Below are 27,484 nucleotides of genomic sequence, written 5' to 3' on the forward strand. Positions count from 1 at the left end.
GGAAGCTGAACAAATGAAGTGAATCTAATCACACTAGAACAGCATCTAGGCAAGTATCCAACTAATACACCTGCAAACTTTCAGCCTGTTACATCAATTATTCTTGGAGATATTGTGACCTAAAGATTGCTACTCATAGTCAGAAATGTCATTTTGAGAAAAACACTGAAAATGGTTGATTTTACAATGTCCAACTACACAAAGATAATATCCACATTTTGGTGAAATATTTTCAGTTTTGCACAGTCTAATAACGCCCAGAAGCATATCTTTTGCTATTTTCCTGAGATTTTGCTATCTGAAATCTGAGGTATTAGTCTTGCCTTAAAATGGTAAAATAAGTTTTAATGAAAAGTAAATTTCAAAATTAAATAAAAATAATTGAATTTCTGGATTAGACCATCACAGAAAATCCCAATAACTTACAGAATCACAGCAACAATTGATGTCACACATCATCACTTTCAAATCACAAGAACATGGCACAAAGTTCTTACTTAGAGGGTCGATATTGTTTAACGCATGTGCTTCTAGTTGTACTAGAAAATAAAACAAACAAATTGAAAGAAAGCAAAAGGTAAGCTAGTCTGAGCATCCTTGAGGTCACTATTTCAAGACGTTGTAAAATTAGTATTAAAAGTAATGATACAAAGGACTTTAAAAGAAATCTTATTAAAATCATTGCATTAATGACTTCAAATGAAATTTTGTTAACACATGAAAGAGAGAAATGTGTCTGCATGGCTGATGGTTCACTTGTACTAAACGAGGCTGCAAAGAGAGAGAGAGGTTTGGAGATGTCATTATGAAAGGTTGCTCAACAAAGACAATGTATGGGGAAAAGGAGTCTGCCAAATGTTGACCCAACAGAGGGACCAGCTATCCGAATTGACAGTACCTTGGTAGATAAAGCAATTAAGAGTATGAAGACAGGGAAAGCCCCCAGCTCATCAGGAATCACCGCAAAGATGCTTAAAATATCTGGTGGTGTCGGCTATAGCCTAGTCACCCGCATAGTTAACCAGGTGATACAGGAAGGAGTCATACCCAATGACTGGTGTAGCAGCATAATAGTCAATTGCTACAAAGGTAAACGTGATGCATTAGATACAAATAATTACAGAGGTATCAAGTTGTTGGATCAGGTAATGAAGGTCACACAGAGAGTCGTAGCCCAACTAATTTGGGAGAGAGTCAGTTTAGATGAGATGCAGTTTAGGTTCGTGCCAGGGAAAAGCACCACTGATGCTATATTCCTGGTAAGGCAGCTGCAGGAGAAATACATAGCCAAAGATAAGCCCTTGTACCTGGCTTTCGTTGACATGGAGAAAGCCTCTGACAAGGTCTCCCAATCCCTTATCTGGTGGTCAATGAGGAAACTAGAGATAGATGAATGGTTAGTGAGAGCCGTGCAAGCCATGTACAGGGACGCTGTCAGTAAGGCGAGGGTTGGCAACGAGTACAGTGAAGAATTCCGGGTAGAGGTTCAGTCCTCAGCCCCCTCCTATTTATCATAGTACTCCAGACAATAACAGAGGAATTCAAGACAGGATGCCCCTGGGAGCTTCTCTATGCTGATGACCTTGCTCTAATTGCCGAGTCACTATCAGAACTAGAGGAGAAGTTTCAGGTGTGGAAGCAAGGATTGGAATCTATGGGCCTTAGAGTCGACCTAGCTAAAACCAAAGTCCTAATAAGTAGGAAAGTAGACAAACCACAAATCTCTTTAGGTAGATGGCCTGCTTGATCTGTAGAAAAGGCGTAGGTAGAAACTCTATAAGATATACCCAGTGTAAGCTATGAACACATAAGAGGTGCAGTAATATCAAAGGAAGGCTAACTGGGAAGATAGTTTTTGTATGTGGTAGATGCTCAGGAGAAATAAACACTGAAAATGTGCAGAGAACAACTTCCGCCACATTCCAGGGAGAAAAACTAGAAGTAGTTGATAGCTTCTGTTACTTAGGTGACCAACTCAGTAGCGGTGGTGGGGGGGGCACTGAAAGTGTAGCTGCTAGAATAAGAATAGCCTGGGCAAAGTTCAGAGAGCTCTTACCTCTGCTGGTGACAAAGGGCCTCAGGCTCAGAGTAAAAGGTAGACTGTATGACGCGTGTGTACGAACAGCCATGCTACATGGCAGTGAAACATGGGTCGTGACTGCTGAGGACATGCGTAAGCTCGCAAAGAATGAAGCCAGTATGCTCCGTTGGATGTGTAATGTCAGTGTGCATACTCGACAGAGTGTAAGTACCTTGAGAGAAAAGCTGGACTTAAGAAGCATTAGATGTGGTGTGCAAGAGAGATGACTGCGCTGGTATGGTCATGTGGCAAGAATGGATGAGGATAGCTGTGTGAAAAAGTGGCACACTCTAGCGGTTGAGGGAACATGTGGAACAGGTAGACCCAGGAAGACCTGGGATGAGGTGGTGAAGCACAACCTTTGAACATTAGGCCTCACCAAGGCAATGACTAGTGACTGAGATCTTTGGAAATATGCTGTACTTGAGAAGACCCGGCCAGCCGAGGGAGACCATAACTTCATGGCCTATGCCAGGGGTATAACCAGCCCACTTATGCATACCTTTCCTTCATTGGACACTAAACTCTGCTTGCGGAGACCTGTTGAGGCCAGTGAAATCGAAATCAAATTCAATGACAGCACCATTTGACTGGCATCTGTGCTAGTGGAACGCTAAGAGCACCATCCAGGCGTGATTGTTACCAGGGCGGCTGACTGGCTCCTGTGCTGGTGGCACATAAAAAGCACCATTTGAGCGTGATCGTTACTAGCCCCGCCTTAGTGGCACTTGTACTGGTGGAACGTGAAAGACAACATTCGAGCGAGGGCGTTGCTAGTGGCGCTGGACAGGGTCCTGTATAAATCACCATTTGAGCATGGCCATCAGCAGTATCGCCAGACTGGCCCTTGTGCCGGTGGCACATAAAAGCACCCCCTACACTCTTGGATTGGTTGGCATTAGGAAGGGCATCCAGCTGTAGAAACTCTGCCAGATCAGATTGGAGCCTGGTGCAGCCATCTGGCCCGCCAGTCCTCAGTCAAACCGTCCAACCCATGCCAGCATGGAAAGCGGATGATGATGAAATTGCTTGCATAAGAATCTGTGGATTTTCCCTCTTAACTCGAAGCTTTTGACGAAATAGAGGAGGATATAGCATCACATGATGTGGACGACAACTTGAGGTTCCTATGAGAAAACCTGTTGAGGGCTACAGACCAGATCTGTGGATGGTGCAAAATTCCCTCTTGATGCAAGGTAATGTGGTGGTGGAACAATGTAGTTGACAGGGCCATTAGGGAAAAGAAACAGGCATGGAAGGACTGGAAGAATGGTGGTAGCAGAGAATTGTATCAGACTGCCAGAGGGGAAGTAGATAAGAAAATAATTTGCCAATGTTCTGCATCATGAAGACCAAACACTTGAAGTGTTTCGTGTTACAAGACAGTGTGTGAGAGAGAATCGTGATGTCACAAGAGAGAAATGTGTTCGCATGGATGAAGGCTCACTTGCACTTAACAAGGCTGCAAAGAGAGAGGTTTGGAGACACCACTATGAAGGGTTGCTCAATAAAGAGAATGAATGGGAGAAAGAGAGTCTGCCAAATGTCGACCCAACAGAGGGAACAGCTATCTGAATTGACAGTACCTTGGTAGATGAAGCAATTAAGGGTATGAAAACAGGGAAAGCCACTGGCCCATCAGGAATCACTATAGAGATGCTTAAAATATCTGGCGGTGTAGGCTATAGTCTTGTCACCCGTGTAGTCAATCAGGAGATACACGAAGGAGTCATACCCAATGACTGGTGTAGCAGCATAATAGTCAACTGCTACAAAGGTAAAGGTAATGCATTAGATACGAATAATTATAGAGGTATCAAGTTGTTGGATCAGGTAATGAAAGCTACAGAGAGGGTCAAAGCCCAACTAATTAGGGAGAGAGTTAGTTTAGAAAGGTGCAGTTTGGGTACGTGCCAGGGAAAAGCACCACTGATGCTATATTTCTGGTAAGGCAGCTGTAGGAGAAATTCTGAGCCAAAGATAAACGTCTGTACCAGGCTTTCATTGACATGGAAAAAGCCTTTGATAGGGTCCTCCAATCCTTTATCTGGTGGTCAATGAGGAAACAGTGGTTGGTAAGAGCTGTACAAGCCATGTACAGGGATGCTATCAGTAAGGTGAGAGTTGACAACAAGTATAGTGAAGAATTCTGGGTAGAGGTAGGGGTCCACCAAGAATCAGTCCTCAGCCCCCTCTTATTCATCACAGTCCTCCAGGCAATAACAGAGGAATTCAAGACAGGCTGTTCCTGTGAGCTCCTCTATGCTGATGACCTGGCTCTAATAGCTGAGTCACTACCAGAACTAGAGATGAAGTTTCAAGTGTGGAAGCAAGGATTAGAATCAAAGGGCCTTAGAATCAATCTAGCAAAAACCAAAGTCCTAGTAAGTAGGAAGGCTGTCAAATCACAACACCCTTCAGGTAGATGACTCTGCTTGACCTGTAGAAAAGGTGTGGGTAGAAACTCCATAAAATGTACCTGGTGTAAGCTATGGACACATAAGAGGTGCAACAATATCAAAGGAAGGTTAACTGGGAAGATAGTTTTTGTGTGTGGCAGATGCTCGGGTGCCATAAACACCAAAGATGTACAGAAAACAAGATTTCATCACATGCCAGGGGAAGAAACTAGAAATAGTTAATAGCTTCTGCTATCTAAGCGACCAAGTCTGTAGTTGGGTTGGTTGCTGTGAGAGTGTAGTGACTAGAGTAAGGATAGCCTGGGCAAAGTTGAAGGTGCTCCTACCTCTGCTGACAATTAAGGGCTTCTCGCTCAGGGTGAAAGGTAGACTGTATGATGCATGTGTGCAAACAGCCATGCTACATGGCAGTGAAACATGGGCTATGAATGCTGAGGACATGCATAGGCTCGAAAGAAATGAAGCCAGTATGATCTGCTGGATGTGTAATGTCAGTGTGCACACCCGACAGAGTGTAAGCACTCTGAGTGAAAAGTTGGGCATAAGAATCATCAAATGTGGTGTGCAAGAGAGGCGACTGTGCTGGTACGGCCATGTGTTATGTATGAATGAAGATAGCTGTGTGAGAAAGTGCCACTCCTTAACTGTAGAAGGAACCTGTAGAAGAGGTAGATCCGGGAAAACATAGGATGAGGTGGTGAAGCATGATCTTTGAACGCTGGGCCTCACAGAGGCAATGACAGGAGACTGGGACCTTTGGAGATATGTTGTGATTGAGAAAACCTGGCAACTAAAGTGAGATGGCAGCCACACACGTTCAGCCCTGTTAAAAATACTCCTGATGTGTCGGGTGATATGATATGCTTGAGAAGACCTGTTGAGTCAAGTAAAACCAATATTGTAGCTGGCGCCCCCTGACTGGCTCCCGTGCACCATCCAAACATGATCGTTGCCAGGCTGACCTGACTGGCTCCTGTGCCAGTGACGCATAAAAAGCACCAGCTGACTGGGTCTAAATCCGGTGGACCTCTTATCGTACCATGTGGAAGACATGGTCTGTTGTCCTCCACAGGGGAAGGTCGCAAGTCGGCCGGACGTGGGGAGGTCACATGTCCAGTCTGATGTTAGGAAGGGCATCCAGCTGTAGAAACTTTGCCAGATGAGATTGGAGCCTGGTGCAGTTGCTGGCTCTCCAGACCCCAGTCAAACTGTTCAACCAATGCCAGCATGGAAAGCAGACATTAATCGATGATGATGATGAATTTAGTACACAGCACAGTGATGTACCAAACAGATATAACTGTAGTTCATGGGGACTGTGTGGTAAGAAGCTTGCTTCCCAACCACATGGTTCCAGGTTCAGTCCCACTGCATGGCACCTTGGGCAAGTGTCTTCTACTATAGCCTCGAGCCAACCAAAGCCTTGTGAGTGGATTTGGTAGATGGAAACTGAAAGAAGCCCATCATCATCATCATCATCATCATCATCATCATCATCGTTTAACGTCCGCTTTCCATGCTAGCATGGGTTGGACGGTTCAACTGGGGTCTGGGAAGCCCGAAGGCTGCACCAGGCCAGTCAGATGTGGCAGTGTTTCTACAGCTGGATGCCCTTCCTAACGCCAACCACTCCGAGAGTGTAGTGGGTGATTTTATGTGCCACCGACACAGGTGCCAGACGAGGCTGGCAGACGGCCACGCTCGGATGGTGTTTTTTTATGTGCCACCGACACAGGTGCCAGACGAGGCTGGCAGACGGCCACGCTCGGATGGTGTTTTTTTATGTGCCACCGACACAGGTGCCAGACGAGGCTGGCAGACGGCCACGCTCGGATGGTGTTTTTTATGTGCCACCGACACAGGTGCCAGACGAGGCTGGCAGACGGCCACGCTCGGATGGTGTTTTCTTATGTGTCACCGACACAGGTGCTAGACGAGGCTGGCGGACGGCCACGCTCGGATGGTGTTTGTTACGTGCCCTCAGCACGGAGGCCAGTCATTGCGGTACTGGCTACGGTCACGTTCGGATGGTTTTCTTATGTGCCACCGGCACTGGTACCACATATATATATATATTATATATATAGGTACATGTATGTATTTGCATATCTATGTTTGTCCCCTCTCCATCACTTGACAACCGATGTTGGTGTGCTTACGTCCACAAAACTTAGCAATTTGGCAAAAGAGACCGACAGAATAAGTACTAGGCTGACAAACAATAATTTCTGGGGTTGATTTGTTCAACTAAAAGGTGGTGCTCCAGCATGGCTGTAGTCAAAACAAAAGAATAAAAGAAATACTTACAACTGATACTTGATATATTATATTCAACAGAAGGTTTTAAAGAGACAAATGCTTTGAAGGTTGCATTTATATTTGGTACCGAGACCACAAAGCAGTTCATTTCCACTGTTTCTTTTATGTCAACCTCTGCAATACTTGTTCTTCTTAGTTGTAATAATTTATAAAATGGTTCATTGTTAACCTAAGGGAAAAAATGAGAATTTTTCAATAAAAATTATTTTGTAAACTGAAATGTAACTATTTTATCGTCAACACAGATATAAGATAATATATGAAGTTTGTACTGGTGTTTAGGATAAATCTGAGGGTGATTTGAATGTAAAACTCATTTTATTCTTATACCAATTTCTGCTCAATTTCTCCATCAACATGTCTTCTATAACCCTAACAACAAATCTTATGACATGACAAGGATCTACCCCACAGACTTACCCTTTAACAAAAGGGTATGTATCCCACCCCAAATTGGCAGTGAAACAGAAGCAAAGATCTCCTTAGCTAGAAATAGACACCAACATATCTTAGACCGATACAACAAATCCACTAAAAAACATAGTGAGGAAGGGACCCACCAACTCAGTCCATCTGTTGACCAAGGCCTACAAAAACTAAAACAGCTGATTAGGGACAGAGAATTAGTGTGCCTGCCTACAGACAAGTCTGGCTGACTGTCAATGGACAGCCCACAGAACCTGTCCAGACCATGCAACAACACAGCAGTAGCATGAGAGAAGTTGCACCACAAGAACAGGGAAGAGTGGAAAAACTCCTCAATGCACACTCAATGGGAATGTGGTGCAACATACTCCAACCTATAAAAAGGATGGCACACAATTTCCAAAATCCAACAATGATGTTCCTACACTATACGGGTAACGCAAAGACCACAAACCCTACGTAAACCCCGTCACGGGGCCCCCAACCAGACCAGTTTGTGGAGCGAACATCTCCAGCAACCATAGACTGTCCCACTTCCTCTCACAGGTATTGTGACCTCTCATAGAGATGTCTCCGGATGTCTGAGTGAGTATGGAAGGTCTTCTCAGTAAAATTAGTACTTGCAACCACTCCAACGACCTCACAGGTTGTATAGTGGGTAGTATGGATGTAATTTCACTCTACCCATCTATAGACATAGATTTTGCTGTGGAGAAATGCATTCAAGCAATGTGTGAGAGTGAAGTGGAATTCCGTAAGGTCAACGCCAAGGAACTGGGCCTCCTCCTCAGACTATACTATGACAGTAACTATTTAGATGACCATGACCTTAGTAAATTCTGCCTCACCAGGTCACAGAAGGGAAGACCACCCACCATCACTTCAGCGGTGAAGAAAAGCACCACAGAGCGCTGGAGTGGCTGGACCGCACCCACCCAAAACCCTGAGAACAACAATCAGGTGAAAGAAATGATTGCATATGCAATAGGGGCCAGCGTAAAAACCACCTTGAAAAACCACATAGTAAAGTTTAATAAAAAACTATACATGCAGGTTCAAGGTGCAGCCAATGGTGTTGGTGTAGCTGGAGGTGTGGCTGGCCTCTTCATGACCTGGTGGGACAGAAAATTTAAACAAATGTTAACAGAACAGTCCATAACTCTTCTACTCTACAGTAGATATGTAGATGACATAAACATAATAGCCAGAACCAACTCTAGTGACGGTAATGTAGAGACTGGGAAGAATGTAATGGAGAGCATCCAGCAAATAGCTAACTCCATTCACCAAAGTATCAAGGTAACTATAGATTACCAAACTAAGCACCCTAACAATAGACTCCCTGTACTTGATACTGAACTTTGGTTAGAGACTGTGAACAATAGAGTGCAGCTCCTCCACTCTAATTACATGAAACCTGTAACTTCAAAATATGTTGTTCACAAGAACTCAGCTTTGTTACACAACATGAAAATTAACATACAAATAGCAGACCTAGTTAGAATAATGAACAATGTGTCCCCACTATGCGAACCCTATGAAATGAAGAAATATATACAGAACTTCATACACCGCATGCAGTTCTCTGGATATGATCAGAAAGATAGGGTTCGAGTATACAAGGGGGCTAGAAAGAAATTAGATAACATTATACATAATGATACCAGTGGTACCTGCCCTAGATATAGAAACAAAGAATGGAATAGGATACAAAGAACTTGTGACAAGGCAAACAGGACGAACACGTGGTATAAAAACGACAAATATCAAGGAGTGATGTTTGTAGAGGCCACAGCCTATGGAGAACTAGCCCATAGATTTAGGAAAGCTCTAAAGGAGACCAAACTAAAGATTAAGATTGCTGAAAAGCCAGGGAACTCCGTCAGATCACAACTATGTAGGATGTATCCCTTTAAGAATACCATATGCACCAATAATAACTGCATGGTATATAGGATTAACCCTGGCATTAACTGTAGAACTCAAAATGTAGTTTACAGCATAAGATGCTTTAGAAGGTGCTTGTAAAGACACAGCATAAGATGCATAGAAGGTGCTTGTAAAGACATGAACGAGACATCAAGGAGCATTGCGGAACGAATAAATGAACATCTGAGACAATATGACAACAAAAAACAGTCCTCCATACTCTACCAACATACCAAAGACCACCATGGAGGCAACTTGACATCCGCATCTTATCCAAGCACCTAAAAGACCCAATACTCACACAAATACGGAAGTACGTCCTTATAAATGAAACTTCCCCAATACTAAATAGGAAATATGCATAGTAGATATCATACCCCTATGCCCACAGTTTACACGGGTAGAGTAGAATAGTTAATGGGCTGTTATGTAGATAGATGTATGTATGTGTGTGTGAGTGTGTGTGTGTATGCACATGTATTTTTTTTTTGTATGTAAGCATATGGAAATAAACAGATCAACAGATAGGTAGATAGGTTATAAGAACAGACAAGCAGCACACATACGCAAATGGAGACTGAAACATGACCATATATACACACACACTTTACTCCACACAAGAACATATATGGATCCACGGATCCACACATATAGAGACGCACATCCATACATACGAACATGGTACATAGTTGCATAACACACACACACACACACACACACACACACACAGACATGCACACACAAGGAGACAGAGGTGAATACATATACACACACATGCTCACAAACACACATACATAGAAAATACACAAACACAGACATGCAAGATACATACACACACATATACATATGTACATGCATAGGCACACACACACACACACACACACACACACATGTGCACAAACAAACAAAAAGGAACGCAGAGTAAATAAGGGACAGAGTCAAGACTATTGAAAAGGTTGCAAGACGCAACGAAAATGTTTAGGAAAATAAAAATAAGAAAAAAGTGGAAATTTTACCGGTGAGTGTGTTATGCTATAAGGCACAAAAAGAGAATGACCCTCCCCAGACACAACAGAAGAAGCTTCAACACACAAACTCATATAAAGAATCTTGCAAACCAAATCCCAAAACGAAATACATCAACATCATCATCGTTTAATGTCTGTTTTGCATGCTAGCATGGGTTGGATGGTTTGTTAGGAGCTGGCCCGCTGCAGAGCTAAGTTTTGTCTGTTTTGGCATGGTTTCTATGGTCAGATACCCTTCCTAATGCCATCCACTTTACAGGGTGAGGACTGGGTACTTTTTACATGCTACCAGCAGGGGTTCGTTTACGTAGCACTGGCATGAGGGCATTTTACATGCCACTGGCATCTGCAAAAGAAAGACTAATCAGCTGGGGGGAGGGCTGTGGCCATGACGCACATGCCAGTAGGTATGGATGGCCACATTTTTACTTAGCTTGCCGTGTCTTCTCAGGTACAGCCAATCACCGCAATAGTCCTGTTCCTTGTCATAAGCAAGGAAACTGGGATACTACAGTTTTCTCAACACAAATTTCCAATTAAAAAGTCATCTAAATTAAAATCTTCAGTCAAAATTTCTTGATAATTTATGTTCCAAACATTAGTTTAATAATGACAAAGTTATTTAAAACCTTCCTTGTTATTTTCAACATTAATTGAAACAAAGTGTATTTCACTAGAAATATTCTTTTATTCGTTTCAGTCATTTGACTGCAGCCATGCTGGAGCACCGCCTTTAGTCGAGCTATACATACATACATATATATATATATATATGACAGGCTTCTTTCAGTTTCCGGCAGCCATGGAAGGGAAGCAACAAGAGCGGTGTCGGGTGGACAGGAAAGAAGGAAAAGTGAGGATGCGTACGAGACAAGCGAGGGAGCGAACAGACCAGGTGCCTGTCTGTTTCGTTCGTAGTCGTCAACGCACATGCAGCCTTGCTGTTCCTCTACTACTGATGCTGCTGATGTCGGGCTCCGTTACATTTTGGCCTCGCATTTTGGGGTGGGTGGAGCGGTCGTCACAGCGTTTTGCAACAATGGTCTGGCATGGCGGGTAACAAAAAAGTCGATACATTTTTTTTTACATCTCTTATAATTTTGTTAGAGCAAAATTAATAAAGAACTTGAGGGATAATCTGTGTCAATGGTTTCTAACCTTAAAAATTCTTTCATCAAGTTCCCAAACATTGTCAGAAATTTTCTTTTGAATTTCACTGCTAACATTAAATGTGTTGTCTGTAAAATATAAAGTATAATGAAAATATACGAATGTCAAAAGTTCAAAACTAGTTTTGAATTTTGGGTTTGAAACTTAAGTAGAATATATACAACCAAGCCTATAGTATGTTATTGAGAAAACAAAAACAGTAGTAAATCTCAGATAATGAAATGAAAATGTGAAGGAAAACATAATTAAAAATTTTATTATTTAGTAAGTCAACAAAATTTTGTGGGGAGGGGCATCTATCTTAAAATACAATGATGAGAAACATATCATAGTAGAACGAATTTTTAACTTAGAGGTTCAGCAAAAGAGACTGATAGAATAAGTACCAGGCTGGGGGGGGGGTCATGTCATTTGACTAAAATTCTTCAAAGGCCCCAGCATGGCTGCAGTATAACGACTGAAACAAATGAAAAGATAACTTTTTTTTTCAACTGCTTCTTATTGAAATAGAATTTACTTTGATCAACTCACTTGCCACAGATGGAACTGGAAAACATTTTGAGACTGCTGCAATGCTTTGAGAGCAATCTATTGTCACCACATCACATTGGATTATAGAGTTCATAATATCTTCAATAATAAGAGTTGTGTAACTTAAATACACCTAAATAAAGGAAGAGTGAAATAAATAGAACAAAATGTATAATAAATAAAATACTGTATTGGAGAAAATACTTGAAAAATTCCTAAAATTGAAATCCTAGGTCCATATCAAACAAAGGATATTGGAATAATTTAATCAGAATGAATCTAGAGATCACAGAGATCTATTCAAATGGTTAGCATCAGTCTGTACTCTCAAATATACCGAAATCAGATGCCATCAAATAACTTAGCAAAACATCAACACAGAATTGCCTTAACTTCTTTGGTGTCTTTGTCAAATCTGTCTACTTACGGGCTTCGTCTACTTTTCATCTCCAGGCTTCTCTAAGGAACAGAGACCATGCTTGTAGAAAAGACAGAAACAAGACAGCGTGTCCGTGAGTCACAGGCTAGAATATGTCTGTTTGAGGTTTTATGCCAATCAGACGGCATTCCTCTGGATGTGCTCTGAAAATGTGTGAGTCAGTAGCAACAGCTCAATCCAGGTGTGAAAACAACATTCCATTGTGTGCTTCAGCTGAAATTTGTAGAATATTAGTAATTGCATGGGAAGGAAGTATTTTCTAGCCTTGAGAAGAAGGGCTTGTCTTGAAGTTCTAGCTATGTTAAGGATTGTGTTTTCACCAGAAGAGATCCTGTGTAATAGTAAGGACTAACATTTAGAGCAACTGTGAGGGCTCTGGCTGTGTTTAAGTGGAATTGTTACAATGTTTACTTGATATCTAAAGGGCTTCTACTCTCTTGCTACTGTGATGAAGACACTTTTGAAGTCTCCATTCATGGAATCATTGTGGCTTTGGGATGTAGTCTCGAGGTTGCATGTGGATGATACATGGTTGCAAGTGGAGCCTAAAATATAGTTGGGCATATTGAGTATGGAACTAAAAAGAGCTCTGTCAACATGGTTTGATAGTACCTTCTGATAGGAAGCTAGTGATCTAGGAGATAAGAGATGAATGGAATCCATAGGAGGCATTTTTCTGATGAGATTTGTTTGCCAGGCATGGTTGAAAGCTTTGCTGATATTAAAAGGTGATGAGATTACTTTGATCAAATTTCTTGAAGTTAAGAACCAGCTGGTGGCTGACATAGAATTTAGCTCTCTTCAGAAACAATAGTGGTAATTATGAGAGAGAGAGAATTGAAAGGCCGAAGACTTTGGTGCATATTGGGATGAACTGTAGAGTGCAATATTTGAAGGCAATGGAAAGGACATTGTTAGAAATAAGTGTTGTTTATTTGAAGCGACCACAGGTATTTGTGTACTTGAGAGGTGTACAAGGTAGTGAACTTCATGGAGTGGGAAGGGACATAGACATGGAGTAGCTCTACCAATTATATGCAGCATGGAGCTGGATGCAAAGCAAATAACAAAGGCGGATACTCTCTCCATAGAGGTACTACTACTCACAGTACCTCTATGGAAAAGGTTTCTGTAAAGTGGTAGAGGTCCTTTTGACAAGAGACCAGACAGATTGGATACGGTTTGGGAGGCAACAAAACTTGTGAGAAGTGTAAGATATGGAGAACATCTTTTATGGTTTGGACAGAAGATGAGGATTGAAAAGATTGTGTCGTAAAGACGAAAAGGATGTGGTGCTTGTGTGTGAATAAGGAGTGATGATTGGGATATAGAATTGGAATGCAGAGAGTTTAGTGCTGGTTTTTTGGCATCATAAAGATGTGATGTTACATGGACAGGTCATAGTAATCTTCTGCTAGGAACCTTATGTAAATGTTTACAACAGAACAAACTGCTGTAAAGGCAACCCCTGGTGGTATTAAACAGGGTGGTGGTATAACAGGCCATAAATGATTCTAACATAAATGAAGAAAGGAAACCAATACGTTGAAACAATATTTGAAGAATCAAGGGCCTAAAAGAGTCTATATATAACTTTTGCAAAAAGGCAGATGAGGATGATGGTAAAATAGAGGATCACAAAGTGTGAAGAAATGTGGTGATGGTAAAGATGAAGATGCAATGTATGAGTGGTTGCCATGGGACCATTAACGACAGTTACAGTTACTTAGGATGTCCGTGCAATGCTGCTGCTGCTGCTACCATATTAGAAAAGAATATTAAATGGAAAGTTTTTTTCTTTGAACCAACCAATGTCCAGAGAGTGGTCAATGTAAAATGAACCTTTGTTGCATTTTTATAAAGAGTAAGACTATGTTGAGTCCGTAAAGGAGTATTTATACAATCCACCAAAGTTAGAAGATCTGTCACTTGGCTATATTAGGCCTGAACAGAACCTATACACTTAAAACTGCAATAATTCAGTTGCTGATCCCATCTGCTTATTAATTGGGGCTTTAAGATGTAATAAGCTTCTCAACAAATTAAGTTTTCAAGCAAACAATAGTTTGCCATAAACCATGTCACATATAATAAAATATTGTTTATATCCAAAACAAAATCTCAAAAATTCTACTTCCTCCACACTTAACTCATTTGATAATGCAAAAAGAAAAATTACCTGAAATGATAGAGTTTTCACTTTAAGGGTTGAAGGATGAAAATTTAGAAATACTTGATTTTGTTGAAAACGTGTTGGATATCCTGGAACAAAAAATTAAGAAAATCTTTAATATGAAGAATAGTAATATAAGATATGAAGGACAAAATAAGATTCCTACAAAGATAACAAGTATAAAGGGAGTGAAAATTAAAGGAGCAGGATCCTTACACACAAAAATTCAACTGTTATAAAGACTTTAATCAATACACCCAGCAGCCTTTCTTTTATAACCTGCTATCATCATAACTTCTGCTTTTATACACAGACTTTTAACCTGCCATAATATTTCCTAAACTTTCTTCTCTTTCAAATGATGTTAAACATCTTTGTAATTATTTGGTGAGAAACTCATTTACCTCCAACCATACTCAGCCTGGAACCTTCAAATGCTTCAAGTCATACCTGTAGTTTTACTAGCCAAAACAGTAGCTGAAAATCCCATCTTTTCATCATCATCATTTAACAGCCGTAGTCCATGCTGGGATGGGTCGGATGGTGTGACTGGGCTGGCATGCTGGAAGCTGCACCAGACTCCAGTCTGATATGGCATGGTTTTCTACCAGCACAGGTGCCAATTTGCGTGACACCAGTATCTGCCATGACTGCAATTTTGTTTGGCTTGACGAGTCTTCTCAAGCACAACACAATGACAAATGTGTTGGTCGTTGCCTCCGTGAGGCCCAACGCTTAAAGGAACTCATGCACCTTGCCTCCGTGAGGCCCAAGGCTTGAAAGGAACTCAGTCACTTTGCCTCCATGAGGCTCAACATTCAAAAGACGTTCTTTATGTGCCACCAGCACAGGTCCTCTCAAGCACAGCATATCATCAAAGGTCTCAGTCACTAGTCATCACCTTTGTGAGGCCCAAAGTTTGAAGATCATGCTTTGCCACATCATCGCATATCTTCCTGGATTAGCTCTGCCACAGGTTCCTTCCACAGTTAGAGATCTGCACTTCTTTACACAGCTGTCCTCATCCATACACATCACATGACCATACCAGCACAGTTGCATCTCTTGCATACCACATCTGATGCCTCTTATGCCCAACTTTTCTCTCAATATGCTTACACTCTGTCATACATGCACACTGATATTGCACATCCAGTGAAGCATTCTGGTTTCATTTCTTTCAAGCCTACGTATGTCCTCAGTTGTGACAGCCCATGTTTCACTGTGGTGTAGCGTAGCTGTTTGCACACAGGCATCAAACAATCTGCCTTTTCATCTGAGAGACCCTTTGTTGCCAGGAGGGGTAGGAGCTCTCTAAACTTAGTCCAGCCAAATCTTATTCTCACAGCCCTTGGAGCACCCACCTCCATTACTAACTTGGTCACCGAGATAACAGAAGCTATCTTACTACCTCTAGCTTGACCCCTCCCCCAGCAGTTGATGGCGTCTCTGCACATTTTCAGCATTTATTGTACTTGTGCACCTTCCACATAGTTTCCCTATTAACCTTCCTCTGATGTTGCTGCACCTTTTTACCAAAGCTTACACTGGGTGCATCTTATGGAGATTCTACCTACATCTTTTCTACAGATTGAGCAGGGTCATCTACCCAAAGGGATTTGTGATTTGTCTGCATTCCTACTTACTAAGACTTTGGTTTTTACTAGGTTCACTCTAAGGCCCTTTGATTCTAGACTTTGCTTCCATACCTGGAACTTCTTCTCTAGTACAGGTAATGATTCAACTATTAGAGCAAGGTCATCAGCATAGAGGAGCTCTCGGGGGCAGCCTGTCTCAAATTCCTCTGTTTGAATTCTTCCTTTGCTACTGACAATTTCCTCTGTTCTTAGACCAAATTCACTACAGTGTTTCCATGCCCCACAAGGCTTTCAATAGGAGCAAAACAACATGCTAGTTATGTGATTATTACTCAAAACATCTTAATGTGTCTAACATGAAGGGTTTTCCCCAGAGTATCTCTGAATATTTGATATTTCAATTAGCCCGGTCACACTTCAGAGTATCATTTGTTCTCTGAAAATCATTTTCTCAGACTTCAATCTCCACAACGCTTCTTGGCTCTCAGTGAGTGAGTGTGTGTGTGTACATAAAATATGATTGGTATATGAGACATAAAATGAAGATCATTATCTTATCTTCATTGATGGTTAATAGATAAAGTCTCTATTAGAAAAGGAAGGAGTTCAATCGTTGCTACCATTGTTGGCAACGAAAGACTTCATTGCTCATAGATTTTATCAGTCATTTATAAATAGTGTTAAGTTAACAGAAATGATTGTATTCAAAACTGCCAAGGGCTGAACTTATGGACATTTAAATGTGACAAGTTCAGAAAAGATGTACATATGTGAAGATATGTAAAAGGTGATAGGTGCTAGATGAAAATGGGCAATGCGCTGAGAGTAGAAAATGCCCAGAGCAGAGAAGACTAAGCAAAACATGGAAGGTGGTAGTGAGAACAGATATTGGGATGTTGGACCTCATCGATGAAATGAGTGGGTGGTAATATGCTGGACATATGCTTGGGAAAGATAGATATCAAATCAATGAAGACAATGATTATACTATAATCAGACACTCTGATGATAGTTAAATATCCGTTTTATTTCATTAATATTTTAAAAAATCTATCGATCATTACCCCTTGATGTGGAAAGAAGATACTGGTTTCCTTCACTACTGTTAGCTTCACAGTAAACTTGCACTGGAGAACCGAGTTCTTTAACTGTGTATGAAATCTGTTGAGTTAAAAAAAAAACATCTAAATATAAATTATATTGAGAATAACTCATACCATAAAAAAATCCCATCTTAATTACAATAACGATACTATAATCTTTATTTTTTACACAGGTTTTCTATAGTTTTTTTAAGTTGTTGACATTTATAAATCGAAGCTTCCATAATCCTCACCCGAATAAGTGGATAGATGGTATGTGTCTAAGTCATGTCTAGGTTTATAAGAATCTGAGAAGACACACCAATCCATTTAGTGTCCATTTTTCCATGCAAGCATGAATTGAATAAGAATTTGAGGTAGTATTTTGTAACTGGATGTCTTTCCTGTCATCAACTCTTACTTCTTTTCCAGGCCTACAGTGGCAGACACTCACCCGAGGTGTCAGCAGTGAGACTGAATCCAAAACCTTGTCATTGCATATAGCCACACTTCTGCCTAATGCATTTTATATATTACAAGTAATAAGAGCTTTTTTTTGTTTTCTGTTAGACTCATAATGACTTGGAATATTTAGTGGAACCCTTTAAGTGTCATAAGTGGATTGTGAGAGTATTTCTAAGAGCTAACAACATTACCCATTGGTCCACCCCCAAGTAGCATACCATTGTTTGGTTCAAGATTGCTTCTTCAGCCAGCTGGTGACAATATCAACTAACCGCTGTCTGATGGCCATATTTCTGTCTACCACTAACGATCCTTATCTAGTAAAAGGGGCTTGCTTTCTGAATCATGAAAAGGCATATAACTGCATGCCATGAGACATACAGTGAAGTATGGGATTGATGGGCATCTAGTTGCTTGAAGTCCTTGTAAAAAACGTCCAAGCATTTGTATTCAGGTAAAAGCTTACCCTTAACTCTGGCTCTGGATTTTGGTTAGTGACTGAAAGAGTATCATTGCTAATAAAAGCAGCAAAAATGGTGTTTCTTCAAACGGTCACAACTGGAGGAATGATATTTGATGGGATGAGTCAAGCAGAGATTTAGGACGTATTCCAGGTGAAGCCAGTACATCTCTACATTGAGAGATCTTAGTTCTGGTTCAGTGGACATGCAGTTAGGCATTCTGGGGAAAGACTCAAAGGACAGGATTGTTATGGGTAAAGCCAAACAATACAACATCTTACGAGTATACCACAAGAAAATAGTTGAATCATAACCATAGCCTTTGTTGAAGGACCAGCCAGAGTATTTGCAGATGGTTGCTTCTGATAGAATCCTGCTTTCATGACCCTGACAGGAATAAGGAGGAATGAAGATGGAAATGAACTGGTCTAGATTTGCAAGAAAAAAGACACATCAATCCATTGCAGGAGCATCACGCCTCACAAGACACAGGTTCACACCCCAACCCCAACTACTACTACTACTGATGCAAGCAGATGTTAAGAAGCCCACTGATATATTAACTATCCATGTTATCAGAGAAACTATGAAACTACAAACTAATACTATAGGATTTATTTCAAGTACAATGGTGAATTCTCCATAAACAATAATCAAATTGCTCCTGTATTTAGTGTAAAACCAAAGCAAGCTAAAGAACTGTGGAGATAAACGGTGTAACTCAAGCAGAACCAAGAAACTAGTTGAGTTTTTTTAACATTTGCCATCATAAAAAAATTTTTTCACCATAAAAAAGAAAAAAAAAACATGCTAAATTTAAATCTATTTTAACTAAAAAGAAAACTGTGAAACTTGTATATAAATTCTAATTAGTATCTCACTCATGGATTTTATTAAGATAAATCATCATAAATGGTAAAACTAAATGAAAATATACATATTCAATATAATGTCTTGCTAAATTTTTAGAAACTTATGAAAAGTAAAGTCTATAGATTCCAGGTTTGATAAACATGGTGCTGGAACACTGACCAAGTTGAACTTCACAACTCTGGGCAAGAAACACACATACACAAAAATTTATTTAAAAAAGAAATTCTATAATTCAATCATAAAAAATACTTATTAAATCTTAATTTATTGCAAGAAATACTTACTTCAAATGACTTGGAATTGTTAGGGACAGTCAGATTTTCTAACATTATCTGAATGGTATTCCAATCTGAAATGATTCAATTTAAACATAATTCTTATAAGAAGCCAGAAATCTTAAAATCAATAGAATTAAACTATTTTGTCGAAGGATGGTGCAACAAATGATGATGGATACACACACAAAACCTCTCAACCCAACAAGATGCCTTCAACAAATTTAGATACCAACTTTTATAATACTGTGCTGGGCAATAAGAAATTTCAGTCCATTTATGAAGTGGCATTATAAAACACTAGCAGACATACCTGGTGTTGCTCAGAATTTAAAAGGCATAGTTTGTATATATGATACAGTTAGGTTGAAATATTTGATATGGGGAAGTGCAGCACTGACAACAAAACATTTGTGGAGCAAATGAAGGGTTAATTCGACGAAGTGACATGTCATGCGTCTGTTTGCAAGATTCCAGGCCTTAACCTTGTCATGGAAAAGTGGGTGGTGGGTATGTGATTTCAGACAAGTTGTGGTGCACCTGAGCACTGTATACAATAATTTCATTATTATTATTAGAATGTACCAAAAACCTTTCAGTGGATATAGTTTGTGTAGCTGTTGGTGCTGCTGCTACCATGATGAATAATCAGCAGACATAGGAACGACATCCATGGGATAAATTAAGCCTGTGGGCATGCTCAACAACACTACATGAGAAAAAATCTACATGAAAGAAATGTGGTGGTGGAAGATTGGCTAAAGCTGTTAATGCAGCATCCCTGGTCAGCTGAATGCAGCATCCCTGGTCAGCTGAATGCAGCATCCCTGGTCAGCTGAATGCAGCATCCCTGCTCATCACTTTCCATTGCTCTTGCACCATTTTGTGATTGTCTCGTGTGATGATTCATTTGTTCTCCTCCTTTCCTGCTTCTCTGCTGCCACTGTTTTTCGACCAATTGAGGATCTCTTCTTTGGAGACATTATGTCAAGAAATAGGACGTAATAAACTAAGATGACAACAGTATGTTAATAATGAAATGTCAATGAGAAAAGGTAAATAATATAAATATTTTAGCAAATTTTAAGAAATACATCCAATGAACTGAGATATTAATTAATATCAATATTTCAAAAAGATGGAAAACATCCAACAAAAAAATGTTTTACCTAGTAACTGAATAAGTTTTACCTAGTAACGTGTAAGCGAATTAATCGTGCTGGATGTAAAGGAGACAATTTCTGAAAGTTACCTCCCTTGCTCACAATAATCGTTCGTAACCTAGGAAAAAGTGTTTTCTTACGCCCCGTTATGCATTATGTGAAAAATTTTAAGAGTCTAAAACCATCTCTGGAACATACATAATGTATGTTCCCAGTTTGGAGAAAATCAGTTGCTAACTTCAGAAGTTATGTGGGTTTACACACACAGTCTGAGTTTTATATATATATAGAAGACAATGAGCTGAAGAATTCTTATTCAGTTCAGTTGAAAAGAAAACAACAGAAAATTTCAAGGATCTCTGACAAAAAGACTTACCACAACTCTTTAAATGAGTTTTTTCTTTAGAGACTATAAAATGGTCAAAATAGCAAAGAAATTCTTTTTTCATTATTTCAAAACAGTTATTTTTCATATGTAGTCCAGGTCAGAAGGATGAAAAATAGAATTGGTGTTGGTTTTACATTCAATTTCCCAAAAAGAATTTGCAACAGCAGCTTTCTACAAATTTCAACTTTAAATTCACAACATTAAGTTAGTTGATTTAACTTCAACTGGGTTTTATACAACTTGATATAGCCAGGGTCAACAGTAATAAATGTGAAACCCAAGTTATTGTAACACCACTACTAGAGAAGTCTTCTTTGTAAGTTAGTGTCTTCTGTATTAGATGACAGCTTGAGGTTCTCTAAACAAAAACATGTGAAATGAATCAAGTAGATGTTTTTTTTGTGAATGCCAGCACTAAACAGTTTTTCTTTTGTCCCCTTTTGTACTCCATAAAAATGTAAACTTCTTTAGGTAAACTTAAATATATCAGCAATGAACTGGAACTTTTATCACACCTGAGTTACTCCTCTAGGTGAGCTGCCTTTAAACAACTTTATAAACAGTTACCCTGTCCAACATGAGAAACAAGAAGGTCAAGCCGAGAATCTTAGGCTAACACAGGGTGTAATTTGGCTCAATTGAAATAAATGGAAAGTGGTTTGACCTTTGAGGAGCAAAGGAGTTGAGGTGATTTTTTGTTTTGTTTTTGTTGCTATTCTCAAAGGAGATAAAACATGCCTTGATTTAAGACTTGCTTAACAATGAGACTAATGTTTACTTTGAACATTTATAGATTCAGGTCTTTAGGATAAGTATTGTCCTAAAATCCATCAATAAATATCATTCCATAAAAATACAATTATTATTCAAAGAAATAACACTAACAAACCATTCCATGGAAATAACTTAAAATCTCATTTGTTGGGGGTTCTTAAAAGTCGATTAAAACTACATTATGAGAAATTAGTCTTAAACAGTTTATAACAATGTAAACAATAGTCTAACACACCTTGAGTTAGTGGTGGTACGTCCCTTCTGGGACGAGCATATTACTTGAATAGTTTAATGTGGATTTAAATTATAGGAATTATGTTATTGTAAAAGGTTGATCAGCTTGGATCAATGACACACTTAAGAATAGGATATCAAAATACTTATATTACACATTTGAATTTTTGACCACTTATACTCCGTTATTACTTAAAAGAATCCACAATTTGAAATCAAAACAATCAACAACTGATTTCAATCTGACACGACATCACTGAACATTCAGCTGACCAATAACAAAAGCTGAAGCACTTCTCATATTGTCGAAACTGGAGAATAGCTTTTGATATTATTTAATAAGATTTAAAAAAATTCTTTAAAATTAAAACTTGTGAATTATCTTACCATTCTGTTCTTGTTGACAAACCACTTGTTCAGAAAGCACTTCTTGTTGACAAACCACAGTTACCGAAGAAGTAGTTGGTTCACTGAAAACAGACAAAGTATAAACTATATTGGAATGAACAATCCTAACTTTTTGAATAATAACAATGGTAACCACATAACCATTGGCATCTTTTAGATTGATACAAACATAATGCAGTATGTTTTCAAAATTTTCAGGCATGACTAAAACAATACAAAGATCTTTGATAATTTAGTTGTAACATTTCTGAGCTTTAAGTAATGTTAAAAAAAAAAAAGAAAGCAAGAAAAAAGTAAAAGATTTCAGTAATGCTGCTTTGTATTGAATCTGCTCTGCAAATATTTAACAAGGGAAAGGAATGACTTCAACTGAGGTCAGGAGTTGTAATGTTGTCCTCAATGCTGGATTGGATGAAAGCATCAGAATACTGAAATCCCTTGATGTTGCTAGTTGAGAGTGGTCTAGTATTTGTTGAAGATGCCTTATTAACAGCTATGAAGGTTCAGGAAGGGAGGGGGACCAAACTATGTATGGGTTAATTAAGTACGATTTATTATCTTTATATATAATATTTAGACATAATAGAATAAGACATCAGGTTTCAGGAATATGGTGTTATCAGGTTTTTAAAAATCTAGGATATGGGTAGATTAGCAATAGAGCAGCTGTTCACCTTCTTTGGTTTTTAATACTTTCAACACATAGCGACTTCTACTGGATCAAATGACTTTTGAATTTATTCACATTTCATCATCATTTAACGTCCACTTTCCATGCTGGCATGGGTTGTTAGACGGTTTGACTGCAACTGTAAGTAAGAGAGCTGCATCAGGTTTCAGTCTGATTTGGCATGGTTTCTATGGTTGGATGCCCTTCCTAATGATGCCAACCACTCCAAGAATGGAAAGGATACTTTTTATGTACCACTTACATGACACCAGCAATGGCCATGACCAAGATTTCATGGGTACCATTTACATGACATTGGCAATGACCATGACTATGGTTTCACTTGACTTGATGAGTCTTCTCAAGCACAGCCTACTGCCAAGGTCTTGGTCACCTCTCATCCCTTCCATAAGGCCCAACATTCAAAGATAAGGCTTCACCATCTTCTCCCTTACTTCCATGAGGCCCAACACTCAAAGATTATGCTACCAGCAACAGCCATGGTTACAACTTCACAGGTGCCATTCACATGACCCAGCAAGTCTTCTCAAGCACAGCAGATTGTCAAAGGTCGCAGTCACTAGTCACTGCACAGTGATGCTCAATATTGGAAGATCAGGCTTCACCACCTCGTCCCATGTCTTCCTGGGTCTAGCTCTTCCATAGGTTACCTCCAGTTAGCACTTCTTTACACAGCAGTCCTCATCCATACACATCACATGACCATACCAGTGCAGTTGTCTCTCTTGTACACTGCATCTGATGTTTTTTATGCTCAACTTTCCTCTCAAGACACTTATGCTCTGTTGCTCATGCACACTGACATTGCACATCCAGTGAAGCATACTAGCTCCATTTCTTTCCGACATTCACATGTCTTGTGATAACAGCCCACATTACACTGCTGTAGAAAATGGTTGATTCCACACAGGCAACATAAAATCTGCCTTTCATTTTGAGGGAGAAGCCCTTCAACTACCAAAGTATTTTGTTTGTTAAATGTTAACATCTTTCACCCACCCACCCACCCACACATCTGTCTCATCATCATTTAATGGCCATCTTCCATGCTGGAATAGATTTGATGCAGGGCTAGTTTACGCACTTGTCTCCATATATGAAAATAGTGTATGATGAATTTAGTGTTCAGGTAGGTGTCTACTTAGGGTCTGTCCTCAGTCCCTTCCTATTCACCATCCTCCTCCTCTTGGGCATAACAGAGGAATTTCAGATTGGAAACCCATGGGAACTACTATATGCTGAGGACCTTGCATACTCTGTAACAAAATTTGGAGTCAAAGAGTCTTAAAGTAAACTTAGCAGAGACCAAGGTCTTAGCAAGCAGAGAATTAGACAGGGCCCTTCATCCTTTCAGGAAATGGTCCTGCTCAACATGTAGGAAGGGTGAAGGCAGAAATTCTATCTGGTGTATTTAGTGCAAGCTATGGACACATGAGAAATGCAGTGGAATAGTAGGAAGGTTAACAGAGGAAGCAGAGTTTGTACATGAAAGATGAAGAGGAGTCACAAAGACCACCAATACACGAGAAACTAATTTACTCAAATACCCTCTCTGGAAGTTGTAAATAACTTTTGCTACCTAGGTGACCTAATTAGCAGTGGAGGAGGATGTACAGAAAGTGTAACTGCTAGAATAAGGGTGGAGAAATGTTTAGAGAGCTTTTACCTCTGTTGGCAACCCAAAATTTCTCTGAGTGAAGGGACAATTATATAATGCATATATATGAACTGTGATCCTGCATGGTAGTGCGATGTTTAACCTGAATGTAGAAGACATGTGAAAGCTGATATGCTCTGCTGGATGTGTGATGCCAGTATGAGTGTATTGAGAGAGAAATTTGGCAAAAGAGGAATTAGATGCAATGTTCGAGAGGATACTGCACTGGTATGAGGTCATGTGATGGATGAAGACAGTTATATTTCGAAGTGGAGAGAAGTTGTGGAAGAGGGTGAGCCAGAAAGGCATGGAACAAAGTATTGAAGACTGATTTTAAAATGCTGAGCTTTACAAAGGACTGAAGTATGTGACACACTGCTACACTCAAGAACTGCCCACCACAACAAAATTGAGATCCTAAAACCAAGGTGCCATGTAAAAAGCACCCAGAATGCCCTGTAGAGTGGTTGGCATCAGAAAGAACATCCAGCCACAAAGACTAAGTCAGAACAAACGCTGGAACCTGGTCCTGCCCCTAGCCTTGCCAGTTACTGTTGAGCTGTCCAACCCATGCCAGCATGGAAAATGGATGTTAAATGTTATGATGATGATATACATGCAATTCAAAATACAAACAATAAAAAACCATAAAATCAATTTTTGTTTTTCAAAATGAAACAAAACTAACAATAAGATGGAATTTATTTATTTTTGTATATGATGATGATGATGATGATGATACTTCTACTTTATTTATATTTGTAAAGTTTTCTCCTATTTTAATTGCAAAGTCTTTGATCTGATCCTCCCTATGACACCATGAAGACTTTGAAATCATATTTCTGATCCTATAAACTCATCAGCGATAATTAATACCTTCCTAACACCAACCACTTTACAGAGTGAGTGTTTTTTTCTTTTATGTTGCACTATCACCAGAGTACCATGGCACTACTGTACCCACTCCTAAGCTTTTTATGTGGTACTTTGGGTTTAGGATCTAAATTCTGTTGTGGTGGGCAATTGTGGGTACAGTAATGTGCCACATATCTCAGTCCTCTGTCAGCTTTGGTGGACACCTACCCGTACGCTAAATTCATCACTGTACCAATGGCCTACTCTTACCTTACTAGCAACAGTACCCCTGTACTGTTTCACAAGCCATTCATCTATCCTTCGCTTCCTCACAGACCACCATTACACAGTCTATGGTACTCTCTCAAAGGCTTTCTCCAGATTAACAAATGCCAAGTAGAAAGGCTTGCAGATGTCTATGAAAATAGCAGCCGTGTTGCTTTACCACAAGACAAAGCTGAACTGCATTTTAACTAGTTTCCTTCTGTTCCTAATTAATTAGGCCATAACTCTACCTGTAATTTTCATCACCTGATCCAGCAATTTGATACTTCTAATTACTTTTGTTGCCGTACTGGCACTTGTGCCCTGTGCTAGTAGGGTGCCAAGAGCACCATCCGAGTGTGATCGTCGCCAGAGCGGCTAACTGGCTTCCATGCCGGTGACACATAAAAGGCACCATTCGAGTGTGATCGTTACCAGCGTCGCCTTACTGGCACCTGTGCCGGCATGTGTAAAAAGATTCGAGTGAGGTCGTTGCCAGTACCACCTGAGTGGCACATAAAAGCACCCACTACACTCTCGGAGTGGTTGGCATTAGTAAGGGCATCCAACTGTAGAAACTCTGCCAGATCAAGATTGAAGCCTGGTGCAGCCACCTATCAAAATCATCTAACCCATGCTAGCATGGAAAGCAGATGCTAAATAATGATGATGATGATGATGATAAGGCATCTCCCTAGCCGTTGTAGCCCTTCCTGAATAACCTGATTAATTATATGAGTGACTAGATTGTATCCAACTCTACTAGATACCTTAAGCATTTTGGCAGTGACTCTTTGACTCTTTGAATATTATTTCAGTAAGTTTAACGTGGTAGCTTTCATGCCATAAACCATTTACCATTACGGTATGTGCCACTGGCACTGGTCATAAGTGAAATCGTACTCATGGCTGTTGCTAGTGACACATAGAAAGGCACCGGTTGACAGGCATTAGGAAGAGCATCCAGCCGTAGAAACCATGCTAGTAGTACACACTTCTGGTTTACTAGTTCCAGTCAAGCTGTCTGACCCATGCCAGCATGGAAAGCACTAAATGATGATGATGATGATGATTTGGTGAGCCCCATAAGCATGTTCTTATTTTGCTGGTTGGATGGTTCAACAGGATCTGGTTTCCAATGTCTACTTTGGCAAGGTTTCTATTGTTGGATGCCCTTCCTAATGCCAACCCGGGAGCTTTTTTTCTGACATGAGCTCAAGTGGGGTGACCAAATAACTTGCAGGACAAGGCCTCTTGATAGGGGACATTTGAAATAGTAGCCACAAGTGTAATGGGCAGGACTGTTTTACAAGTCTGACTTTGTGTGGACATCCTAGTATGCAGTCCTGCTAATTATATTCACCTTGGACAGTTGTACCGATGATCTACTGACAATTACGTAAGTAAGATTGCGTAATTTGTTGATAGTGAAACATGTATACGAATAATCCATATTTTTATTACTTTTTCTTTAGTCTTGCTCGATTACATTTTGGTTGTTTTGCTAAATTTTTCTTGAGAACATTTCTTGGTGGTGAGACCGTAGCAGATCTATTTCTAGCATATGGGTGTCCACATAGTGGTTTCCCTCTAATATATATATTATACAGTTTTACTGAACCTTCAGCTTTTTATGCTAGACCACTGGTGTGAAATCAATGTTAATTAAATTAATACCTAATTTCTCACCCTTATTTTAAATTTATATATATATACACACCACACACACACACATATATATATATAGATATAATACATATAGGGAGAGTTTACGAAAAAAA

At 39.8% G+C, this 27,484-nt stretch overlaps 1 protein-coding gene across 1 annotated transcript in view; it reads right to left on the reverse strand.

Annotated features, from left to right (window-relative positions):
* LOC115212830 overlaps window positions 1-23,211 on the reverse strand; it is a 61,175-nt gene extending 37,964 nt beyond the window's left edge. Inside the window, exons 1-9 of the mRNA XM_036503468.1 lie at window positions 23,169-23,211; window positions 22,216-22,440; window positions 19,279-19,343; window positions 17,178-17,274; window positions 14,522-14,604; window positions 11,904-12,036; window positions 11,361-11,440; window positions 6,808-6,988; window positions 427-539 (exon numbers count right to left, since the gene is read on the reverse strand). Of these exons, the coding sequence (XP_036359361.1) occupies window positions 427-539; window positions 6,808-6,988; window positions 11,361-11,440; window positions 11,904-12,036; window positions 14,522-14,604; window positions 17,178-17,274; window positions 19,279-19,343; window positions 22,216-22,440; window positions 23,169-23,211 (1,020 nt within the window). The remainder of the gene's footprint in view (window positions 1-426; window positions 540-6,807; window positions 6,989-11,360; window positions 11,441-11,903; window positions 12,037-14,521; window positions 14,605-17,177; window positions 17,275-19,278; window positions 19,344-22,215; window positions 22,441-23,168) is intronic.
* Window positions 23,212-27,484: the final 4,273 nt, after the last annotated feature.

Source organism: Octopus sinensis, linkage group LG6 (assembly GCF_006345805.1).
Source record: "Octopus sinensis linkage group LG6, ASM634580v1, whole genome shotgun sequence".
NCBI classification, from domain to species: domain Eukaryota; kingdom Metazoa; phylum Mollusca; class Cephalopoda; order Octopoda; family Octopodidae; genus Octopus; species Octopus sinensis.